This window comes from Doryrhamphus excisus, linkage group LG10, assembly GCF_037039965.1.
Source record: "Doryrhamphus excisus strain RoL-2023G ecotype Guam linkage group LG10, RoL_Dexc_Guam_v1.1, whole genome shotgun sequence".
Lineage (NCBI taxonomy): Eukaryota > Metazoa > Chordata > Actinopteri > Syngnathiformes > Syngnathidae > Doryrhamphus > Doryrhamphus excisus.
In genome coordinates this window covers 15,079,764-15,100,577 of record NC_136366.1, presented here as the reverse complement: position 1 = coordinate 15,100,577, position 20,814 = coordinate 15,079,764, and the positions used below count along the sequence as shown (strand labels likewise).

The window sequence follows — 20,814 nt, the reverse complement described above, 5'->3', positions numbered from 1 at the left end:
GTGTACCTAATGAAATGTCCCCCAGCGTGCTAAAGAAAAAGGTTTGGGATGTTTATGCGCTAAGGTTTATGTACGACAATGGCACACCGAGGATGCCTCTAAACATACACGGATGATCGATGGTCGATTTTCCTTGCTTCTCTTCTCCCGCAAACGTCTCCATATGTCGCATTTCAAAAAGACACCGCGTCCTGATGACGTCCATGCTGACACCGCATCTTGTCCTCCCCCACCTTCGTGTCCGCATCTCCTCCGCTCTCCTCCGGCATCCTCGTCCCGGGTCTGGCCGTCCGCTGATGCTGTAATCCGGTAAAGACATTATGGTGCGAATCGCCAGCGCGTTGGGGCTCGTCATGTTCAGCGTGGCGCTGCTCATCCTGTCCTTCATCAGCTACGTGTCCATTAAGAAGGATTTCATTCTCGGAACTCCCAGATATGGACCGAACGGGGGACCCAGGATGTACATGTTCCATGCCGGGTACCGGTGAGTGCAGACCGGGGTGTGCGTGTTGTGTTTACCGGCCTGGTGGTGAAGGTGGTAGAGATGATTAGTGGATGTTTTCTTTTATCTTGCTCATTGAATGAGACGTAGCACTGTAGCTCAAGGTGAGGGCCTCAGTCCTCCATAGCGGGCCTGAATGCTGCCATACTGTACTCAATGCAGCATATGTCATCCTTAATGTGTATCAGTTAAAACATATATATCATCATCATTAAACCATTATTACCTGTACAGTCATACAAGTGTAAAACTAAGTAAATACCTGCTAACATTAAAATGGCAACCAGACCTACATTAAACAGTGGACATAGAACACATAAACATAAACCAAGGACCATCTGTATGAATGAGCCATTTTGGTTCCTATTTACTTCTATTCAGAAAGGTGGTGGTTATCATCAAAGGGGTCCAACTTGTCAGACTGATATATACTATATAAAATGTTGTCTTCTCTCATTTCTTGCTTTTTCTTTAAAATTACAGCCAGAACGTATATATTTTCAAATGTAAGAATTAAAAAATTTAAAATTAAATGTTACATATAAAAATTAAAAATTTAATATTAATAAATATTAAATATTATCTTTCCATGGGAAGACCTACCTCATCATGTACACTTTTTTTTGACAAAGCACAGTTGGACGGTGGATTCTACCAATAACCATACAATGGAGCCGACGTCCAAGCCCTGATTGATTGCAAAAAAGTCAGCGAGGTCGGATGCCGTATCGGATGTTTTGGGCCAACAGCAGAAAAAGTCAGATTTGCCCTGAACACAACCTTTATTTTAAGAAAGCTACTACATATATATAATATTTTTTGTCTGTATTGTGGTCTACTGAGTACATGTTTGCTACACTTTATGTACTGTTAGTACTTATTTTCAGTACAAGTCCTCACCTAGACAGTTTATGGTCATATGTGTGATGTGTATGAAGTTTGTTTTGAGTTATTAATGAGTTCTGGCGTCTTTTAGCAAATTTTTGTACTTTTATCTCATAATTATGATTTTTTATCTCATAATTTTGGCTTTTACCTCATAATTATTCATTTTTATCACATCATTTTGACTTTTATCTCATAATTTTGACCTTTATATCATAATTTCGACTTTTATCTAATAATTGCGACTTTTTATCTCATAATTTTGACTTTTACCTCATAATTATTACTTTTTGTCACATAATTTTGACTTTTATCTCATAGTTATGTCTTTTTTATCTCATAATTTTGACTTTTTATCTCATAATTTTGACTTTTACCTCATAATTATGACTTTTTATCTCATAATTTTGACTTTTTATCTCATAATTTTGGCTTTTACCTCATAATTATTCATTTTTATCACATCATTTTGACTTTTATCTCGTAATTTTGACCTCTATATCATAATTTCGACTTTTACCTCATAATTATGACTTTTTATCCCATAATTTTGACTTTTTATCTCATAATTTTGACTTTTACCTCATAATTATTACTTTTTGTCACATAATTTTGACTTTTATCTCATAGTTATGTCTTTTTTATCTCATAATTTTGACTTTTTATCTCATAATTTTGACTTTTTACCTCATAATTTTGTCTTTTACCTCATAATTGTTACTTTTTATCACATAATTTTGACTTTTATCTCATAGTTATGTCTTTTTTATCTCATAATTTTGACTTTTTATCTCATAATTTTGACTTTTACCTCATAATTATGACTTTTTATCTCATAATTTCGACTTTTACCTCATAATTATTACTTTTTATCTCATAATTTTGGCTTTTACCTCATAATTATTCATTTTTATCACATCATTTTGACTTTTATCTCATAATTTTGACCTTTATATCATAATTTCGACTTTTACCTCATAATTATGACTTTTTATCCCATAATTTTGACTTTTTATCTCATAGTTATGCCTTTTTTATCTCATAATTTTGACTTTTTATCTCATAATTTTGACTTTTTATCTCATAATTTTGACTTTTTATCTCATAATTTTGTCTTTTACCTCATAATTGTTAGTTTTTATCACATAATTTTGACTTTTATCTCATAGTTATGTCTTTTTTATCTCATAATTTTGACTTTTTATCTCATAATTTTGACTTTTACCTCATAATTGTTACTTTTTATCACATAATTTTGACTTTTATCTCATTGTTATGTCTTTTTATCTCGTAATTTTGACTTTTATCTCATAATTTTGACCTTTATATCATAATTTCGACTTTTATCTAATAATTACGACTTTTTATCTCATAATTTTGACTTTTACCTCATAATTATTACTTTTTGTCACATAATTTTGACTTTTATCTCATAGTTATGTCTTTTTTATCTCATAATTTTGACTTTTTATCTCATAATTTTGACTTTTACCTCATAATTATGACTTTTTATCTCATAATTTTGACTTTTTATCTCATAATTTTGGCTTTTACCTCATAATTATTCATTTTTATCACATCATTTTGACTTTTATCTCGTAATTTTGACCTCTATATCATAATTTCGACTTTTACCTCATAATTATGACTTTTTATCCCATAATTTTGACTTTTTATCTCATAATTTTGACTTTTACCTCATAATTATTACTTTTTGTCACATAATTTTGACTTTTATCTCATAGTTATGTCTTTTTTATCTCATAATTTTGACTTTTTATCTCATAATTTTGACTTTTTACCTCATAATTTTGTCTTTTACCTCATAATTGTTACTTTTTATCACATAATTTTGACTTTTATCTCATAGTTGTCTTTTTTATCTCATAATTTTGACTTTTTATCTCATAATTTTGACTTTTACCTCGTAATTATGACTTTTTATCTCATAATTTTGACTTTTTATCTCATAATTTTGACTTTTTATCTCATAATTTTGTCTTTTACCTCATAATTGTTACTTTTTATCACATAATTTTGACTTTTATCTCATAGTTATGTCTTTTTTATCTCATAATTTTGACTTTTTATCTCATAATTTTGACTTTTACCTCATAATTATGACTTTTTATCTCATAATTTCGACTTTTACCTCATAATTATTACTTTTTATCTCATAATTTTGGCTTTTACCTCATAATTATGACTTTTTATCCCATAATTTTGACTTTTTATCTCATAGTTATGCCTTTTTTATCTCATAATTTTGACTTTTTATCTCATAATTTTGACTTTTTATCTCATAATTTTGACTTTTTATCTCATAATTTTGTCTTTTACCTCATAATTGTTAGTTTTTATCACATAACTTTGACTTTTATCTCATAGTTATGTCTTTTTTATCTCATAATTTTGACTTTTTATCTCATAATTTTGACTTTTACCTCATAATTGTTACTTTTTATCACATAATTTTGACTTTTATCTCATTGTTATGTCTTTTTATCTCGTAATTTTGACCTTTATCTCATAATTTCGACTTTTATCTCATAATTTTGACTTTTTATCTCATAATTTTGACTTTTGTCTCATAATTATGAGTTTTTATCTCATAATTTTTAGTTTAGGACAAAATTCAGTCTCACAGTCACCAATTTCCTGTCGAAAGAGGAAGTGTATTTGCACCTTGACTGCAGTCCACTTTGATGGAAATCCTTCATGCACGCTCCAGAGCGTGATGCTAAAAGACAGTTGATCTGGCAAAGGTGGTGGAGGTGAGCAAACTGCCCTTGACTCTGATTTACAGTACAAGAGCTCCATTTATTCCCCCTGCTGCTGTAATCATTTTCTCTCTCGCTCGGCTGTCACAGCGGACCAAGGTTATGCTCAGAGTGACTTCAACACCAAGGTGTGCAGGTGGAAAGTGGACAAAGTCTCACCCGTTTCCTGCTGTGATGTTGCACAATTGCGAGAAAGTAGTGCAATGACTGTGCAATGAGAGTAAAGAATGTGTGACATCAAGGAGTGTGTATTAAATATGAATGTGTTTTTTTCACTGTGTTTGCATTTGACTGATTTGAGTCTTGTTTTTGTTCCTCCTGCAGCGAAAGGCCGCCTCGCAAACCTGACCTGAGGTGAGTACTAAGAGCCTGTATGAATGAATGAATACTCAATAATCAAATTCCCTGACGTTCTGCAACATTTCCACACAATTCTCATTTAAAAACTAGTAAGATTGCATTGCAAGTGATAATGATTCTGGTTCAGTATTGTAACTTTCTGACTGTGTAAACAAAAGCTGCAAAAAACCTCATTTAGTACTGACACATGTAAGTGAGTGAGTGTTTGGACTGGGTTTTAAGGAGTTGGACACAAAGCCTACGTCCATCCATCACCATGTTACTGCAACCTGATGGTTTAATGCTGGCAGCTTCTAAAACTCCAGTGTCTTTTCTTTCTGCTCGTTCAATCAGCAATAAAACATCAGTATGTCAGTCAGTTTGAGTTAGTACTGTACTGTAGTTTAGTCCCCTTGCTGGTAGTTAAGCCACACAACTTATCCCTGCAGTGATGCACAATTTTGCATGCCAGTGAGGAATTTGTGAGGAGGCAGATTGGGGGTTGTGGAATCTTAAGTAATTTCTGTAGCTTCTTGGATCTCCCTTGTGGCTTTCTGTGATGTCAGCAATTCTCTCTTCTACACTAACTGTACTTCTTTTTTCTGGTTTATTGCCTTCTCCCTGCTTTTTTCCCTGGACTCTTTTGCGAGAAAATATAGACTTATATGGGAACAATATGCTTACCCTAACCATGTGTAAATGAGACGTGCAGTACTATGGTCAGTTCGCGCCAATGTGCACCATTTTTGGTCGCGAATTGCTATCCAGGTTACATAAAATGTACATAAAATGTAATTTTCCCTCCAAAAGTAGTCAGAAAGCACATTTTTTCACAGTAATGTAACATTATTTATAAAAGTGCTGTTAGGTTCAAAAAGTTAACCTTTAATATCATATTCCATCTGTCATTTGACATTATTATTCATTAGTGCTGAGTATCTTTATACTTTAAAATGTGTTTAATAAGTGTGTGAGGCATACTGGAGAATGACGGGGAGGGTTCGAGGGTTGAAGCTAATCTAATAATTACAACAGTCACTAATATTGCAAATAAAAGAAACAAAGCAAAATGGCATTATATGTATTTTTGCTTTATTTGCCTTTTATTTAACCTACAAATGTGTCAGATCCTTTTGCCTGACCCTATATACGTATATGTATATATTCATTCATTCATTTTCTACCGCTTTTCCTCACAAGGGTCACAGGTGGTGCTATAGCCTATCCCAGCTGTCTTCGGGCGAGAGGCGGGGTACACCCTGGACTGGTCGCCAGCCAATCACAGGGCACATATAGACAAACAACCATTCACACTCACATTCATACCTATGGACAATTTGGAGTCAGCAATTAAAAGTGTTTTTATTTTTGAAAAGTACATATAATGATTACATATAGTACATATAACAAAAAACAATGGCATTATATGTACTTTTGCTTTATTTGCCTTTTATTTAACCTACAAATGTGTCAGATCATTTTGCCTGACCCTATATATATGTATATACATATATATATATGTATACACAGTATGATATTTACATAATGACTTTTCACCCCTCCCCCATGTACTATAGCTCCCAGCTGGCACTGAAGTATTTGGATCCGGCTTTCACACCACTCACTAATGCTCTTAGTGAGGACCTGCAGAACTCGTCTAAATGGAGATACAACAGTACAGCATTCATCCAACTGAGGTAAGTTTGGCTAAATAATCCCAGTACTTCGTTGGGTAAAGTAACATATATGGTCACTATACCATATATTGACGTACCTTCCTGTCATTTTCTGCTTCTTTCAGGAAAGAGATCTCTCAGTACATCGACATTCCTCGCAACTTCACACTGACCCACGATTCCGTACGGATTGGCCAGCTGATGCATTATGACTACTCCAGCCACAAGTACGTCTATTCCATCGGCGAGAACTTCCGCTCTCTTCTCCCGGATGTTTCTCCCATTCTTAACAAGCGCTACAACGTCTGCGCCGTCGTCGGCAACAGCGGCATCCTCACCGGCTCCCGATGTGGCGCCCAGATTGAGAAATTCGACTTTGTCTTCCGATGCAATTTTGCCCCGACGGAGCTCTTCAAGAGAGATGTTGGCCGGCGCACCAACATGACAACTTTTAACCCGAGTATCTTAGAAAAATACTACAACAACCTATTGACTGTGCAGGACAGGAATAACTTCTTCCTGAGCTTGAAGAAGCTGGATGGTGCCATTCTGTGGATACCAGCATTCTTCTTCCACACGTCAGCCACAGTGACCAGGACACTGGTGGACTTCTTTGTGGAACATCGGGGTCAGCTGAAGGTCCAGCTGGCCTGGCCTGGAAACATCATGCAGCACATAAACAAGTAAGACCAGCACCGTCGTTAACAATGATACTTATAGATTATCACATGGTTTGTCTGGTATCAGGCCAGGTATCCTGCTCCCAAGTGTCAGTATCAGCCTGAAGGTCGAGGGCTTATACTGGCACGCGGGGGCATGATACTGGGCCTGATACCAGACAAACCATGTGATGATCTTATTATCACGTACTATTTAATCATGAGCTTATTATCACGTACTATTTAATCAAAATACCTTTTTGTTTACAGAAAATGTTCAGTTTATTACATGTATTATATCTAAACAGTGTAAACACAATCATTGCAAAAATATTTCAACAATAATATTTTATCAACAGTCTTATCTTATCAATGTCTGACAATTAAAGTTCCATTAATCAAGTTTGGGTTTTTTGGTGACTGGAGAAGCACTAGGCACTAAGCACTCGTGTGCTGTTCTCTGATTGGTTGTTTCACGGGCACAATACCAGAGCAGCTCGCTCTGAGTGGACAGCTACGGGGGCTGATACTGGACATGGTTAAACTCTATATTTTATCAGTATCACTGCCCTGGGCTTTGACACAGTATCATTTCTGCATTTTCCCGTATCATTCATGGGCGGTTTCTAGGGTACAGGGCCAATTAATACTGTAGTATGTGATAATTGTATGTACTGTACTTATCACGCAGTATCGATGTATTACCCACTGAAAATGACTCAATAGACAGCCGTTATTGGATGAATACCTGGCAACACCAAGCAGCAGGGCTGCATGAGTGCTGCTGCTTGAATGAAACGTGAATTCTCAGTTTTCCTACATAATAAGGATCCCAAACACTTCCAAGTGGAAGGTGAAGGTGATGGAGTGACTAATTTAACACTCGTGGGACATCAAGTGCAAGATATCAGACATCCACCAGATCTCTGATGTCATCACGAAGGAGTCAAGTAACAACCTGTGCAGTCCTGGTGAACCCCATGCCCAAGAGGATTAAGGCAGTGGTGGATAACGATGTATAATTATATAACTAAGTCATAACTAAGTCATATTTCTGCAATGCTGGGGGTATATGTCATTTTGTGTAATTAACATCATTTTTTCAACAACTGCAGACTGCACGTCATTATTTGACTTTACAATCCGAAACTATCACGCAGTTGTATTGTGTGTGTGTGTGTGTGTGTGCGGCAAAGAACAGATTTAAGCTCCAAAGCCAGATTAAAAGGAAACTGCTGTTTAGTGAAAGGTACGGCACCAAGCTGAAACTGTGCAGAGAGGGATTTGAGTCTGCTGCTTAGTGTTGTAGTCGCCGAATGGGCCACTCTTACAGTAGCCTAATCTTCACCAAGCCCATTAACTCTACCTGCTGGGAAAGTATTAGCACACTTTAAGCAGCTCAGGCGGCTTTCAGCACCTCTGCCACTTGCAGAGAGCCTTTTGTTGAGGCCAGTTTGAAGAGTTTCCTCAAGAACTGTGCATCGTTGGGGAAGACTGAAGACATGGTGTTTGAGTTTTTTTTAACAACTCTTATTAATGTGATTGGTGGTAAATGGAAAAGTCCTCTTTCTCATTACAAGAATACGAGATGCGTTCAGGGACACGATGAACACCACAAAAATGGCTTTACAGTCCTTTGTGTGTGTGTGTGTGTGTGTGTGTGTGTAAATAAACATGAAGGGGATATTCTTAACACTCACTGAAAACACCTTAATTTACAGGATGTCTTTGAACGCAACCCTTCATAACACGGTTTAAAGTGTGATTCTGCTACTCTTAAAGAGACTAGTGCTAAACAAACAGATTTTTTATGGCACCTTTTAACTTGATTGACATATTCAGTTCATTTAGAGCTAATTTAGAGTTAATACATTCAGATATATATATCATATATCATATATATATATCATCCTGTCCTATCATTTATCTTTCTATTCATTAAATACAGTGTAAAATACACCCTGGACTGCTTGCCAGCCAATCACAGGGCACATATGGACAAACAACCATTCACACTCACATTCATACCTATGGACAATTTGGAGATTAATCATGATGAATTAATTTCAAATGTGTGATTAATCATCATTTGACAGCCTTTATTAAAACATATGCATATTTAAGCAAATGTTACTTATTTTTTAACCAAAATTAATAAACTAATTAAACTAATTAATTAACTAATTAATAAACTAAAATAGAAATATTAGGCATTCAAATTATGCATTCAAAGACGTTGATGATATGCAGTATTCTACACTGGTCATTAGGTGTCAGCAATGACGCAACCACCATTAGTGATAGCCAGAACAACAGGCTTTTATTACAGGTTTGAATTATCTCACAGCAGGCACAATAATTCCATGGTAGCTATGTCAAGCTTAAACTGAACTTTGAACCCCGACATCACTTCCTGTCCACCGAGGGAACACATTTATAGCAATATTATCTTATTAAATATATTATTGGGTAATGTTTTCTATGCTCTAATTACAAAAATATTGCGTTTATAAATCGTTTGGTGGCATTAAGAGAGTTTCGGTACAGATTCCCAATTATAGTATTCTGTATTTTTTATATATTATGATTAATATTCATTCATTCATTCATTTTCCTGGAGCCTATCCCAGCTGTCTTCGGGCGAGAGGCGGGGTACACCCTGGACTGGTGGCCAGCCAATCCCAGGGCACATATAGACAAACAACCATTCACATTCAATTTGGAGTCGCCAATTAACCTAGCATGTTTTTGGAATGTGGGAGGAAACCGGAGTACCCGGAAAAAACACACGCATGCACGGGGAGAACATGCAAACTCCACACAGAGATGGCCGAGGGTGGAATTGAACCCTGGTCTCCTAGCTGTGAGGTCTGCGCGCTAACCACTAGTCCGCCGTGCAGCCCTATGATTAATATAATTAATTATATTTTATAATATATATAATTATATTCATTATTAACAGAATTAATATGATTATGATTTGATTTTCCCTCTCGCTACAGCTATTGGAAAACCAAGCAACTGTCGCCAAAGCGTCTGAGCACCGGCATCCTGATGTACACGCTGGCGTCTTCTATGTGCGACCAAATCCACCTGTACGGCTTCTGGCCTTTCGGCTGGGACCCTAACACGGGGAAGGAGCTACCGTATCACTACTACGACAAGAAGGGCACCAAGTTCACCACCAAATGGCAGGAGGCACATCAACTACCTGCTGAGTTCAAACTCCTCTATAAGATGCACACCGAGGGACTGCTGAAGCTCAGCCTCTCCCACTGCGCTTAGACATCAAACTGCAGGAGGTGTCCGACTATTTCAGTTGTCTCAAGCCACAAAAGGAACCGGTCAGGCAAGGACTGATAAATGTGGTTTTCACAACAACACGATCTCGGCAGTACAGTGAAACTGTGCTATTTTAGCAGAAGACTGCAGAGCCCATCACTATCAAGCTGTGTTGGTCAGTCAAACACACACGGGAGCTGCAGCTCTTTAGGTGATGCTGCTTTCAAAAACCATCGTGCATGGCCTTTTGTTCAGTTGTGGGACCTAAAACATTGCATCGTTAAGCTCCGCCTTGCGAGAAAGCCTGGCAATTTGGGCGCCATTGATGAACCTCGGGTGATAAATACAACAATGTATTTTTTCAGTCATCCACCAGGAACCAGAATTACCCAACTACACAGTTACAATTTTGGAGTTTATTAATGCAGTGTTAATTTTACAGTAACAATAATTACACAACACTTGAAGGGCAAATATGTGTTTTTATAAAATATCAAAAAGCCTTTTGTAAGTGTTTAGTGTGTAATATTAGACAGAAGTCAACACCCTGTCAAGAACAGTGAGTATAAAACTAGCAATAATTCAATGTAGTCACATAATTATAATTTCTAGTTATGCAGTTTTTACATTTTCGCAGTGAAACGCTATTAAATAAATCAATATATAAATTGTTTTTTTTTCGCATTGATTTTTCAGAGATTCAAAATTCTGGGAAGAACCAACTCAGTATTTGAATGTGCAAATGTCGCATAACTGGCCATGACACATGTGCTTCTAATTGTAGTGGAACGCTGTAGGAGAGAACAATAACACGAGAGACAAAAAATATGAAAAAGTAAATATGTTTTGATCAACAAATGACCCTCTTCTGTCATGTCTTTCTGTTGTTTTTATGTTAAAACAGTCACTTTGAAACAGTGTCTCTTTTGCGCTCTGAAGACATGATGCCAGATACCTCCTGCTACGTCTTCTTATTCTCTGGCATACCAGGTGTCTAAAAGGTGTGTTACGATGCATTTCCAGACAGTTCCAACTACAATGTGTTTATGAGCCATGGCGAACAGGTAGCACCAAATCTATTTGTGGCGGTCCAAAATTATTTATGGCGGTCCACTACAAATACGGTGGCTATTGACTCATCAATGTATAAGAATACTACATATCACACCGTGTTTTTCCACACATTTTGTGGCATATCAGTGTTAGCAGAGTGTCAGGATGCGCTGGGAATCATGGTTCAAATACTGTGGCAGTATTAGATGCGGCAATTGTCAACATTCAAGTCATGTGACATGTAACAATTGGCAGCATAAGTGGGAATAATAAGCATTAAATATGAACGTATGGACCTTTCAAGTTTCAGTTACAAGAAACGTCTCTAACAAGAACTACGTATTTTTTATTTCTTGTTTTACTTTTTCCATTAATAAATTTCTTTGTAAATGAAGATTCAGAGTCAGTTTATATTCTGTTTATTTCATGTTCCTAATTTGCTAATTTTATTTTTGTAATACACATATACATATAAATTATGGATAATGATAATTATCTGTCACATTTTTTTCCCTTTCATGAAAACCGATATTAAAAAAATGTTACACATATCGGTATCGGCTGGTATCGGTATCGGAAATTGATATTTGTACAATATCAGCATATTGGTTTTCGGACATCCCTAATGCATTTAATGCATAAATAGTGACATTTTTTTCCCTGAATGTGCTTCATGTATTTTGGAATAAAACTTTGCCATCCATGCTGTAGAAGGCCTTTTCATTTAAGAATGTGTGAAGATGAAAGATTCCTTATTATGCATTCTTGGGGGTATTGTAACAGCAATACAGGAAGTGTCCCAAGAGCCTGTTTTAAAACCAGACAGACGTGAGAAAAATAATTTGTGCTACTTTTAAAAAATAGAATTGCTTTTAAATATGCTTTTTTTCTGACAGCATGAAGGAAAAGCCACCACTAAAATAAAATGCCAGATCTGCCGACCAGCCATCAGACATGGGTACTGACCCAGTACCTGACCCAGTTTTCCCATCTGGGAAAAAAACTACAAAAGGAAATGCAGAGTCAACATACACCGAGATATTTAATCAGCAAAGTAAATATAAGCAAACGGAGGACAAAAAAAATTATGTGCATTCACAGAAAGTGTAGTTTCGTAGAAATGCTGCTTTTTAATACAGTTGAAACGTAAAGAAATGCTCCAAATGTTTCACAGACAGTATGAATTGCCTGAGCGAAAACACATAGACAAGACAAAAGCCTTGTAGTGTAGGTCAGCGGGGATGCAAATGAGAGAGGTCAAAAGGCGTGCGCCAAGGGAGACTGACCTCTGACCTTTGACCCCTTCCATCTCGCTGATTGATGTCAGCATCTGGTGAAAAAAAAATGAAAGGGTCAACCTCTGGATTTAACCACCTAGCAATAGAAATTTAAAAAAAGTTTTAAAAAGCAGCATATCATTGATTATTAGTAATAAAAGTCATTTTTAATCTGTTGTCATTTCTAATTCAACCTTGTAGAATTATGAATTAATGATACTTCCTTCCTGCTGTTTATTTGACTTCTTTTTCTCCTCTTTGATCAAAAGTTTGAAAAGCCAGGGAGAGCCTCAATCTGCAGTTTACGTACCGATTGTAGGTCTTCAGGCCCGAGAGGAAATCAATGAGGTGAATCAAACGTTATGATGAAAAGAGCAACACTCCAGAGGACATGAAATAATCATGTAAAAAGGAGGAGAGTGAATGTTCCTCCCCGACACCACCTTTGATTCTTTAGTTAATGAATGACGACTCTGTGCTTGCTTTAAACCTAACTTTGCCCTTTTAATAATTCCTCTTCATATTTTGGCATATTTAAGTTACCTTTATATATATATATATATATATATATATATATATATATATATATATAAAGTTCCACTTAACAGTTGGACCCATTTATGTATTGAAACGTGTTCAGATTGAATTTTTATGCCACATTATGCTCCACCCTCAGATCACCGTGACGTTCACTGGAAGGAAACTCTTGTGAAAATTAATCACTATTATTGATCTGAATTAGCATGAGCTCTTTCTGCCTGTGGTCATGTTCCCTGTAATGTATACTGAAACATACTGTACGCTACGTGTGTATGCATGCATGTGAGGCCTGTGAGGCCAAAATGGGTTTGCATAGAAGGGATGTATTTAATATGTATTTAATAACTATTTTAGTATTTAATTGCTATAAAACAAAAAAGTAAAATGTAAAGTAAGTAAAATGTATATTGATTTATTATATTTACTAGAAATATTGCAACACCTGCAAAATTATATGCCGTTACATTTGGAGTCATTTGAAAAGAATAACCATTTTGACATTTTTGGCATATATTTTTTAAACATTTAAGTTTTTTTTTGTTTAAACATCGCATAACTGGCCATATAGGTGATGCTGCTTTCAAAAACCATCGTGCATGGCCTTTTGTTCAGTTGTGGGACCTAAAACATTGCATCGTTAAGCTCCGCCTCGCGAGAAAGCCTGGCAATTTGGGCGCCATTGACGAACCTCGGGTGATAAATACAAAAATGTATTTTTTCAGTCATCCACCAGGAACCAGAATTACCCAACTACACAATTAAAATTTGGGAGTTTATTAATGCTGTGTTAATTTCTGGGCGCGTTTTACAGTAACAATAATTACACTTGAAGGGCAAATATGTGTTTTCATAAAATATCAAAAGGCCTTTTGTAAGTGTTTAGTGTGTAATATTAGACAGTAGTCGACACCCTGTCAAGAACAGTGAGTATAAAACTAGCAATAATTCAATGTAGTCTCATAATCGTAATTTCTAGTTACGCAGTTTTCAAATTTTCACAGTGAAACTATAAAATAAATAAATATATAAAATAATGTGTTGTTTTTTTCCGCATTGATTTTTCAGAGATCCAAAATTCAGGGAAGAACCAACTCAGTATTTGAATGTGCAAATGTCGCATAACTGGCCATGACGCATGTGCTTGTAATTGTAGTGGAACGCTGTAGGAGAGAATAATAACACGAGAGACAAAAAATATGAAAAACAAAGTAAATATGTTTTGATCAACAAATGACAAATGTCTTTCTGTTGTTTTTAATTTTAAAACATTCGCTTTGAAAACAGTGTCTCTTTTGGGGTCTGAAGACATGATGCCAGATACCTCCTGCTATGTCTTCTTATTCTCTGGCATACCAGGTGTGTATGAGGTGTGTTACGATGCATTTACAGACAGTTCTGTTTGAAAAGAATAACCATTTTGACATTTTTGGCATATATTTTTTAAACATTTAAGCTTTTTTTTGTTTGATTTTATTCTTACAATGTGCCACAGGCCAATATCTTTGGACAGCCCCATGAACTTATATGTATATTAAAAAAAATCATTTACAAATAGAACGCTAACATAACTTTAACCTAACCCTTTTGCTTGCAGCTTGGCCAAAAGACGCTGAAGCTAATAATTCATATAGTGAGAGATGAAAAGCACTTAAGTGAGTGTTTATTTAGACTTGGACACACAAGTGACGATGGCGTGTGGTCACATTTGAATACAGCGGGCGACTCTGCACGCGGCCATTGTGTTGTCATTAATAGCTGATTTCATGGCTAACAGAACCGCAACAAAAGAGGCAGCAGGTCTGAAAAGTTTGAAAAGATTGGGAGAGAATAAAGAAGAAAGAGGAGGGGCTGCGAGTGGAGGAGGAGGAGGAGGAGGAGGAGGACGGTGCAAGGAGGAGAGGTTTTCTTATTTTCCTCACTGTTGTCTCAGAGCACAAAGACGGATGGATAGTATAATGATACACTATTTACATGAGACCAATATAGTGTGTTTTCAAATAATTGCATAATAAAAGCATAACAAATGATCTAAAAATGAACATGAATATAGTATATGAAGATTGGGATTGCATGTCAATTCAAATTTAAAGAATAAATATAGAGCATGTATATGCAGATATGGTTTTATATGTCCATATGAAAATAGATTCATGAAACAAAATGAACACAAACATAACACCTAGCCATAATGACATCATCAAAGATGGACCCACATGTGTTTTTTCCCTAACTATACTCCATTGTGGTAATCTCTCAAACTACAAATGGCCGCCATCAAACACCAGAACACATGGAACGGAACTCAGCACCCAACCACTGCAGGAGGATGGAGATGAGTTTACAGGCGGACAGATGGCAACCCGTCCCAAAAAATGCTCGGTCAGAAAGAGAGCGAGAGGGGCCAAAGCATGACAGTGGTTATACGGAGGGGAAAAAAAAGAGAGCCAGATTCAGTGGGACAGATGCAAAGCAAAGCAGAGCCGTGTTTGTCACTAACGCTATAGATTAGCATGTGGTCTCCAGCACAAAGCTGCAGATCAATACTGCTGCTCGGCTCACAGCAGATGGCCCGGGACAGAGACACAGAAAGAGAGAGAGGATAGCAGGAGGATAAAATGTCCCGATCAACCTGAAGCTTTATTCCCATTTTACAATCTGCCGCATTGAACACAACTCACCGGGACAAATGTGGCCTCAGTAGTTATGTTTAAAAAAATCTAAATAATAAAAATGACCGAAATACACATAATATGTCTTGATTTTCCCCTTTTTGTGGTTGAGCAACATGACTCCGAACTGAGTGTAAATAAACAGGCTATTGATTATCTCAACAGTCGGCCAGCTAATCTGCCTTTGTGTCGGCAAGTAGCAACAAAGTGACCAAACATTGACTTCCATATCCAGTGACTCCTCTCACAGTTCACTATTTGATATCAGATAAGGCCTAATAATAATAACTGGAGCTGGACTACTCCACTTGCTGGTTGGGACCACATTTGAAAAATGCCATACTATACACAACAAAAAAGTCATTAGTGAAAAATAGAAACATCATTAAATACTATGTTTGAAGTGTACATACAGAATAATACAGAAACATTTTTATATAATGTATTTCAATGCAGCTAAATTGGACATTTAAATCAAACAGCCCCAGACATCACACTACCACCACCATATTTTACTGTTAGTTAAATGTTAATTTTCTCATCAGTATTTTCCCAATGGTCTTCAAGTTGTTTTATGGCAAAACATCTTGGACTTTCTTATGATGGAGTCACTTCAACTGAGACAAGTGAGGCCTGCAGTACCTTGGATGTTGTCGTGGGGTCTTTTGTGACCTCTTGGATGACTCATTGCTGCACTCTTGGGGTAATTTTGATTGGCAGGCCACTCCTGGGAAGTTGTTACCCATAACTCACGACGGTCTGCGTCGAGTCGATGAGACTGGTTGTCTCGATCTCACCCAGTGGCTCTCAGTGTGGTTTGCTGGAGTCCCAAAGCTTTAGAAATGGATTTATAACCTTTTTCTAGACTGATAGATTGCAATTAATTTCAGTTAAGTTGTGTTTTCAACAGGGGGGGTGCTCATACATGCAAACAAACTGTTTTTAGTACAGTAAATTCTTGTAACATTCGATCCATGCTTTTTGCAGGGGTTATAGTGAGAGTAATTGATACTCTCATAAAATATCCCTCCTGCTTGCTTGAAGTTGACTTTCCCTTTCATTTCAGATCAGTATTTGCAATAAAATACCTACTTCGGTAAGAGGTGCATTATTAAAAAAAAAAAACTTCAACTGTATTATGGAAAGCAGGAAGTGAACAAATGTAACAGTTACTGATTGTAAAAGTACCAAATGGAGGGGTAGGATTTAATAAGCTTTGCTTCTTCCTACTACTTTTGGACATGTGGAACTGTGAACTGATTATGTGATGCATTCAATTGTAATCTGATGCATGTTCAAATGAATAATAAAAGTTAATTTTTAGATTAGATTCATCTCCTCTCTTTAGTTGGCATTTTTCACTCATGATGCAAGCCAGGTGCTGAAATATGCTTTACATACTTATTAAACACATTTGCAGTATAAATATATATTCTGGAGGTACTCAGATGCTACAGACTGTAGAAATTACAGTATGATGTGTTCAAGGAACACAAGGCGTGAAATCTTCATTTTATCAGTGAAGCGTGAAGACAAACGGTGGGCATTTTAAACAGTGGTTACATTTATAACATGTGATGGTCCACTGTATCGCCTGCAATTGGTAATACTGCGACTGCAAAATTGTGACTTTTCCTTATGTGTGTTTTTCTTCAATAATTCTAAGTGGGGAAAAAAATAAGCTGTTGAGAGAAAAATCATGGCCTCAAAAAAAATCAAGAATATGGAGCAAAAGACTGATGATGGAAGAGACAGTATATTTTGTAGCTTGTACAATGAGGAAAAATGAGAAAAAAGATATTAAAATAAAGATACAACCAAAGGAAGCGTTCTACACCACAGTGACCAATCTATGCATTTTTTCGGGTGAGGGGGGGGGTGTATTGCGGCTGAAAGTGGCATCAGCAGTTTAGTTTCCATCGCCACATTGTTACCAATCTCTGCCACTTCCTTCTCCGCCTCTTCTTCCTCCCACAACAGCTGCTCCTCCTCAACCCCTGGTCCTCGGGCCTTCCCCCTCCACCTTATACCCCCACCCCCTCCCACCCACTCTGCATCATCCCTCCACCCGGTTCTTTTCAGCTTCATCTCCCAATTTCTTTTACCACCATAGGGCCTCATCATGCTCCCATTCATCATGTCTCATTCCCGTTCAGCTTCCACCCACCTCATGGTATGTATTTATCATATGTGCTCCAATTTCCACTGCAGTTTACATCATATATTTCAGTGGATTCAGCATTCACGGCTGTTGGTTTGGATGTTTTTTGTTGAAATGTGAAAACTCATACAGGTAAAATGAAAAAAAAAAACACTATTAAAAAAAAAGCACACAATTTGTACATGTTTATGTTTTATGTCAACGAGCCTTAAACACACCATAGTTGTGTTTTGTGCCTTTTGTTCGTCAGTGAGTTTTCATTTTATACTTTCAATGTGTTCTTCCTGAACAATGGCAATTAAAGAGAGAGGCTTCTGCAGCTGAATTGAATGCAGTCATATTTATTGCAAATGTTGATCTGAAATTGGAGAAACTAGCAGGAAGGTTTGGAGTGGACATGTCAATTACTCACCGATTTTGGTCCCGTGCTCAACTGTCTTCACTTCACTCCCACTGAGTTCGTTTTGAATCAACATGTAGCAGCAATTATCCAATCGGCTCCAGTCTTTTCTCTGCAAAAGAGACAAAACTTCTGAAGAGGAACCAGGCAGACAGGTTGTCCCTCAGAAGACCCCCTGCCTGGCTCTCTGACAGCTGATCAAAAGAAGAAAATGGGTCAGGCTTCTGTTCCTCTGCCCTTAATTACACAACAGTCTTTAAACAAAGCAACATCTGCCCAACTACCCACCCTGCTCCTCCTCCATCTTGCCTCTTTGCGTCCCTTCCTCATCCTTCTTATCACCCGAGCTCAGAGCACTTTAAAGGGGTCATTTTTTTTGTTCTTTTTGGGCAATTTTCAGGAGAAACCAATTAAAGAGAGACAAAAAATGGTGAAGATTCTAAAGACGGTGTAATAGTACATCCTATTAATTCATTCCTTGTCAGCGGATGTGAGTAAAGGGTGTGTTCAAGTGATAACTGCATGATCAAGGTTAATTTTAGGCTTTGGAGCTTCTGTTTCTTGAAGGAAAAGAAGTAGATTATAGTCATAATAGGTTTTTTTGTGATCCTTTGCTCATCTTTTTAACTCTTTGTACAATGTTTCCTTACAATTAGAGCAGGGAGGCTTTAGAATGGGGACATCTTAATCTGACACACCAGATGGATTGTTTCTCAAAAGAGTTTCGGAAATCCATCTGGGCCAACAGTGACACACAGTATATGGTAAAATCAAACTACATGAAACTACATAAAGGTAGGTTGATGAATAAGATGGAAAAAATGCTGTTATTTCCTCCAATTCAGATAAAAGTGGAAAGGTGATTATTATTATTTATTATTGTTTTTTTTTACCCCTTAATTGGTTAGTTAATTAGCCGGATTACATAACAATCACAATGCAGATTTCAATTAAACTTTGTATGTAGGAAGCATATAGAAATATATATATAGCTAGAGCCCATTTAATTTGGAAGAAGGACTATTTTTGTCGCTGTTTGTTGTGTTTGTGTTTGTTGGGTGAAGACACCCTTACATTTTCGCTCATGCAGTATCTCCTCCACGTCCCATGTCCCATTTGTATTATGTTGGTTTTTATACGACTATCTATCAATACATTTATTTGGTATTTTTCTCTTCTTTTGTTTAGGGTCACAAATGTGTTTGATCCTACTCCACACTGGACTGGTGGTCAGGTAACTATACATACTCATTTTTACACCACAATTTAGAGTCCCCAATATACCCCCAATAGTGTGGTGGTGAGGTGGGCCCTCCCTGGAGGGGCATGGTGAACTCTCAAGGGGCGGGGGGGGGTATGATATGTATCATACTAAACATACAATTTTACTCTTGAATATAGTCGCATGCTTCACTGCTCTCCATTATTGTGGAATCCTGTTGCAGAGTGGTAATGGTAATGGTTTTATTTCATTTAAACATCAGATTACAATTGAATGCATCACATAATCAGTTCACAGTTCCACATGTCCAAAAGGAGTAGGAAGAAGCAAAGCTCATTAAATCCTACCCCTCCATCTGGTACTTTTACAATCAGTAACTGTTATATTTGTTCACTTCCTGCTTTCCATAATACAGTTTAAGGTTTTTCTTTTGGGTTTTTTTTGTAAATAATAATGCACCTCGTACCAAAGTACGAGGTGATATGACCGTACAATAGTAAGTGTCAATATAATGATATATATAGCACATCATGACTGGTTCAAGACGCTTCATCCAAGTATTTAGCAAACATCAACTGCTTGTATTGTTTCTTGAATTGGCTCATCGTTGTGCATTGTTTGAGGTCCTTACTCAATCTTTACACTCAAGAACATATGCACGTTTGGAGAGGAAAAACATATTTTCTGAAAGGTTCACCAGAAAAAACAAGCACACAGCGTAGTGTACTAACTTTAACAAAAAATGCTATGTAAGCTGTACCTACTGAATGTTTCATAATAAAGCAAAAACCGACTCAATGTTACCTCAAAGTCCAGTTTCAGTTTGCTGGGGGTGGAGTCATGGAGCAACTGTTAAACATGAACTCCGAGAGAGGGGTTAAATTAGGCTCCTGAATACCCACTGAATGAACCCTGAAATACTACTCTGACTCAACACAAACCAGCGTGTATGTAATACTGTAATACTTTCACTCTTTTTTTCTTGTCACATTTGCTGTGTATCATCTAATACAGTCACAGTTCCTGCTCAAAATCAATTCACCAATCAAAGAACTTTATTTGAGCTTGTCGAAAAGTCAGCATGGTGTACTAATTACACATTTTCTGTAAAATATTGATTCAACTGTCATACAATGAAATACAAAGAACGGGATTGGGAACTGTCTTTATCCTTTTTCATGTTGATCGTAGTTGATGGATGAATGGCAGAGGGGGAGTTGGGGACACAGAGTTATTTAGCCCTTATTTGTCCTTGGAAGTGTAATGAATTGTGCAGTAAACAGGCTACAGGCCATAATGCTCTTTCATTGCAGCTCCCACGCTCATCCATTCACCCCGAAACTGTCAATAACATTCCCATGCACACCAT

General features: G+C 36.8%; 1 protein-coding gene across 1 annotated transcript; it reads left to right on the top strand.

Annotated features, from left to right (window-relative positions):
- Window positions 1-97: 97 nt before the first annotated feature.
- On the top strand, window positions 98-11,863 carry st8sia3 (ST8 alpha-N-acetyl-neuraminide alpha-2,8-sialyltransferase 3). The gene is made up of 5 exons (XM_058060864.2): window positions 98-484; window positions 4,492-4,521; window positions 6,084-6,203; window positions 6,308-6,865; window positions 9,844-11,863. Exons 1-5 carry the CDS (start codon window positions 321-323, stop codon window positions 10,124-10,126), a joined length of 1,155 nt encoding a protein of 384 aa, XP_057916847.2. The 5' UTR covers window positions 98-320; the 3' UTR covers window positions 10,127-11,863.
- The last annotated feature ends 8,951 nt before the right edge of the window (window positions 11,864-20,814 follow it).

What these genes read in the sequence shown, in the direction of transcription:
- st8sia3 (XM_058060864.2), top strand. Translation starts at nt 321, where the DNA reads ATGGTGCGAATCGCCAGCGCGTTGGGGCTCGTCATGTTCAGCGTGGCG. An exon ending in ATGTTCCATGCCGGGTACCG is followed by an intron (nt 485 to 4,491) that starts GTGAGTGCAGAC and finishes TTCCTCCTGCAG; the next exon opens with CGAAAGGCCGCCTCGCAAAC. An exon ending in ATCATGCAGCACATAAACAA is followed by an intron (nt 6,866 to 9,843) that starts GTAAGACCAGCA and finishes CTCTCGCTACAG; the next exon opens with CTATTGGAAAACCAAGCAAC.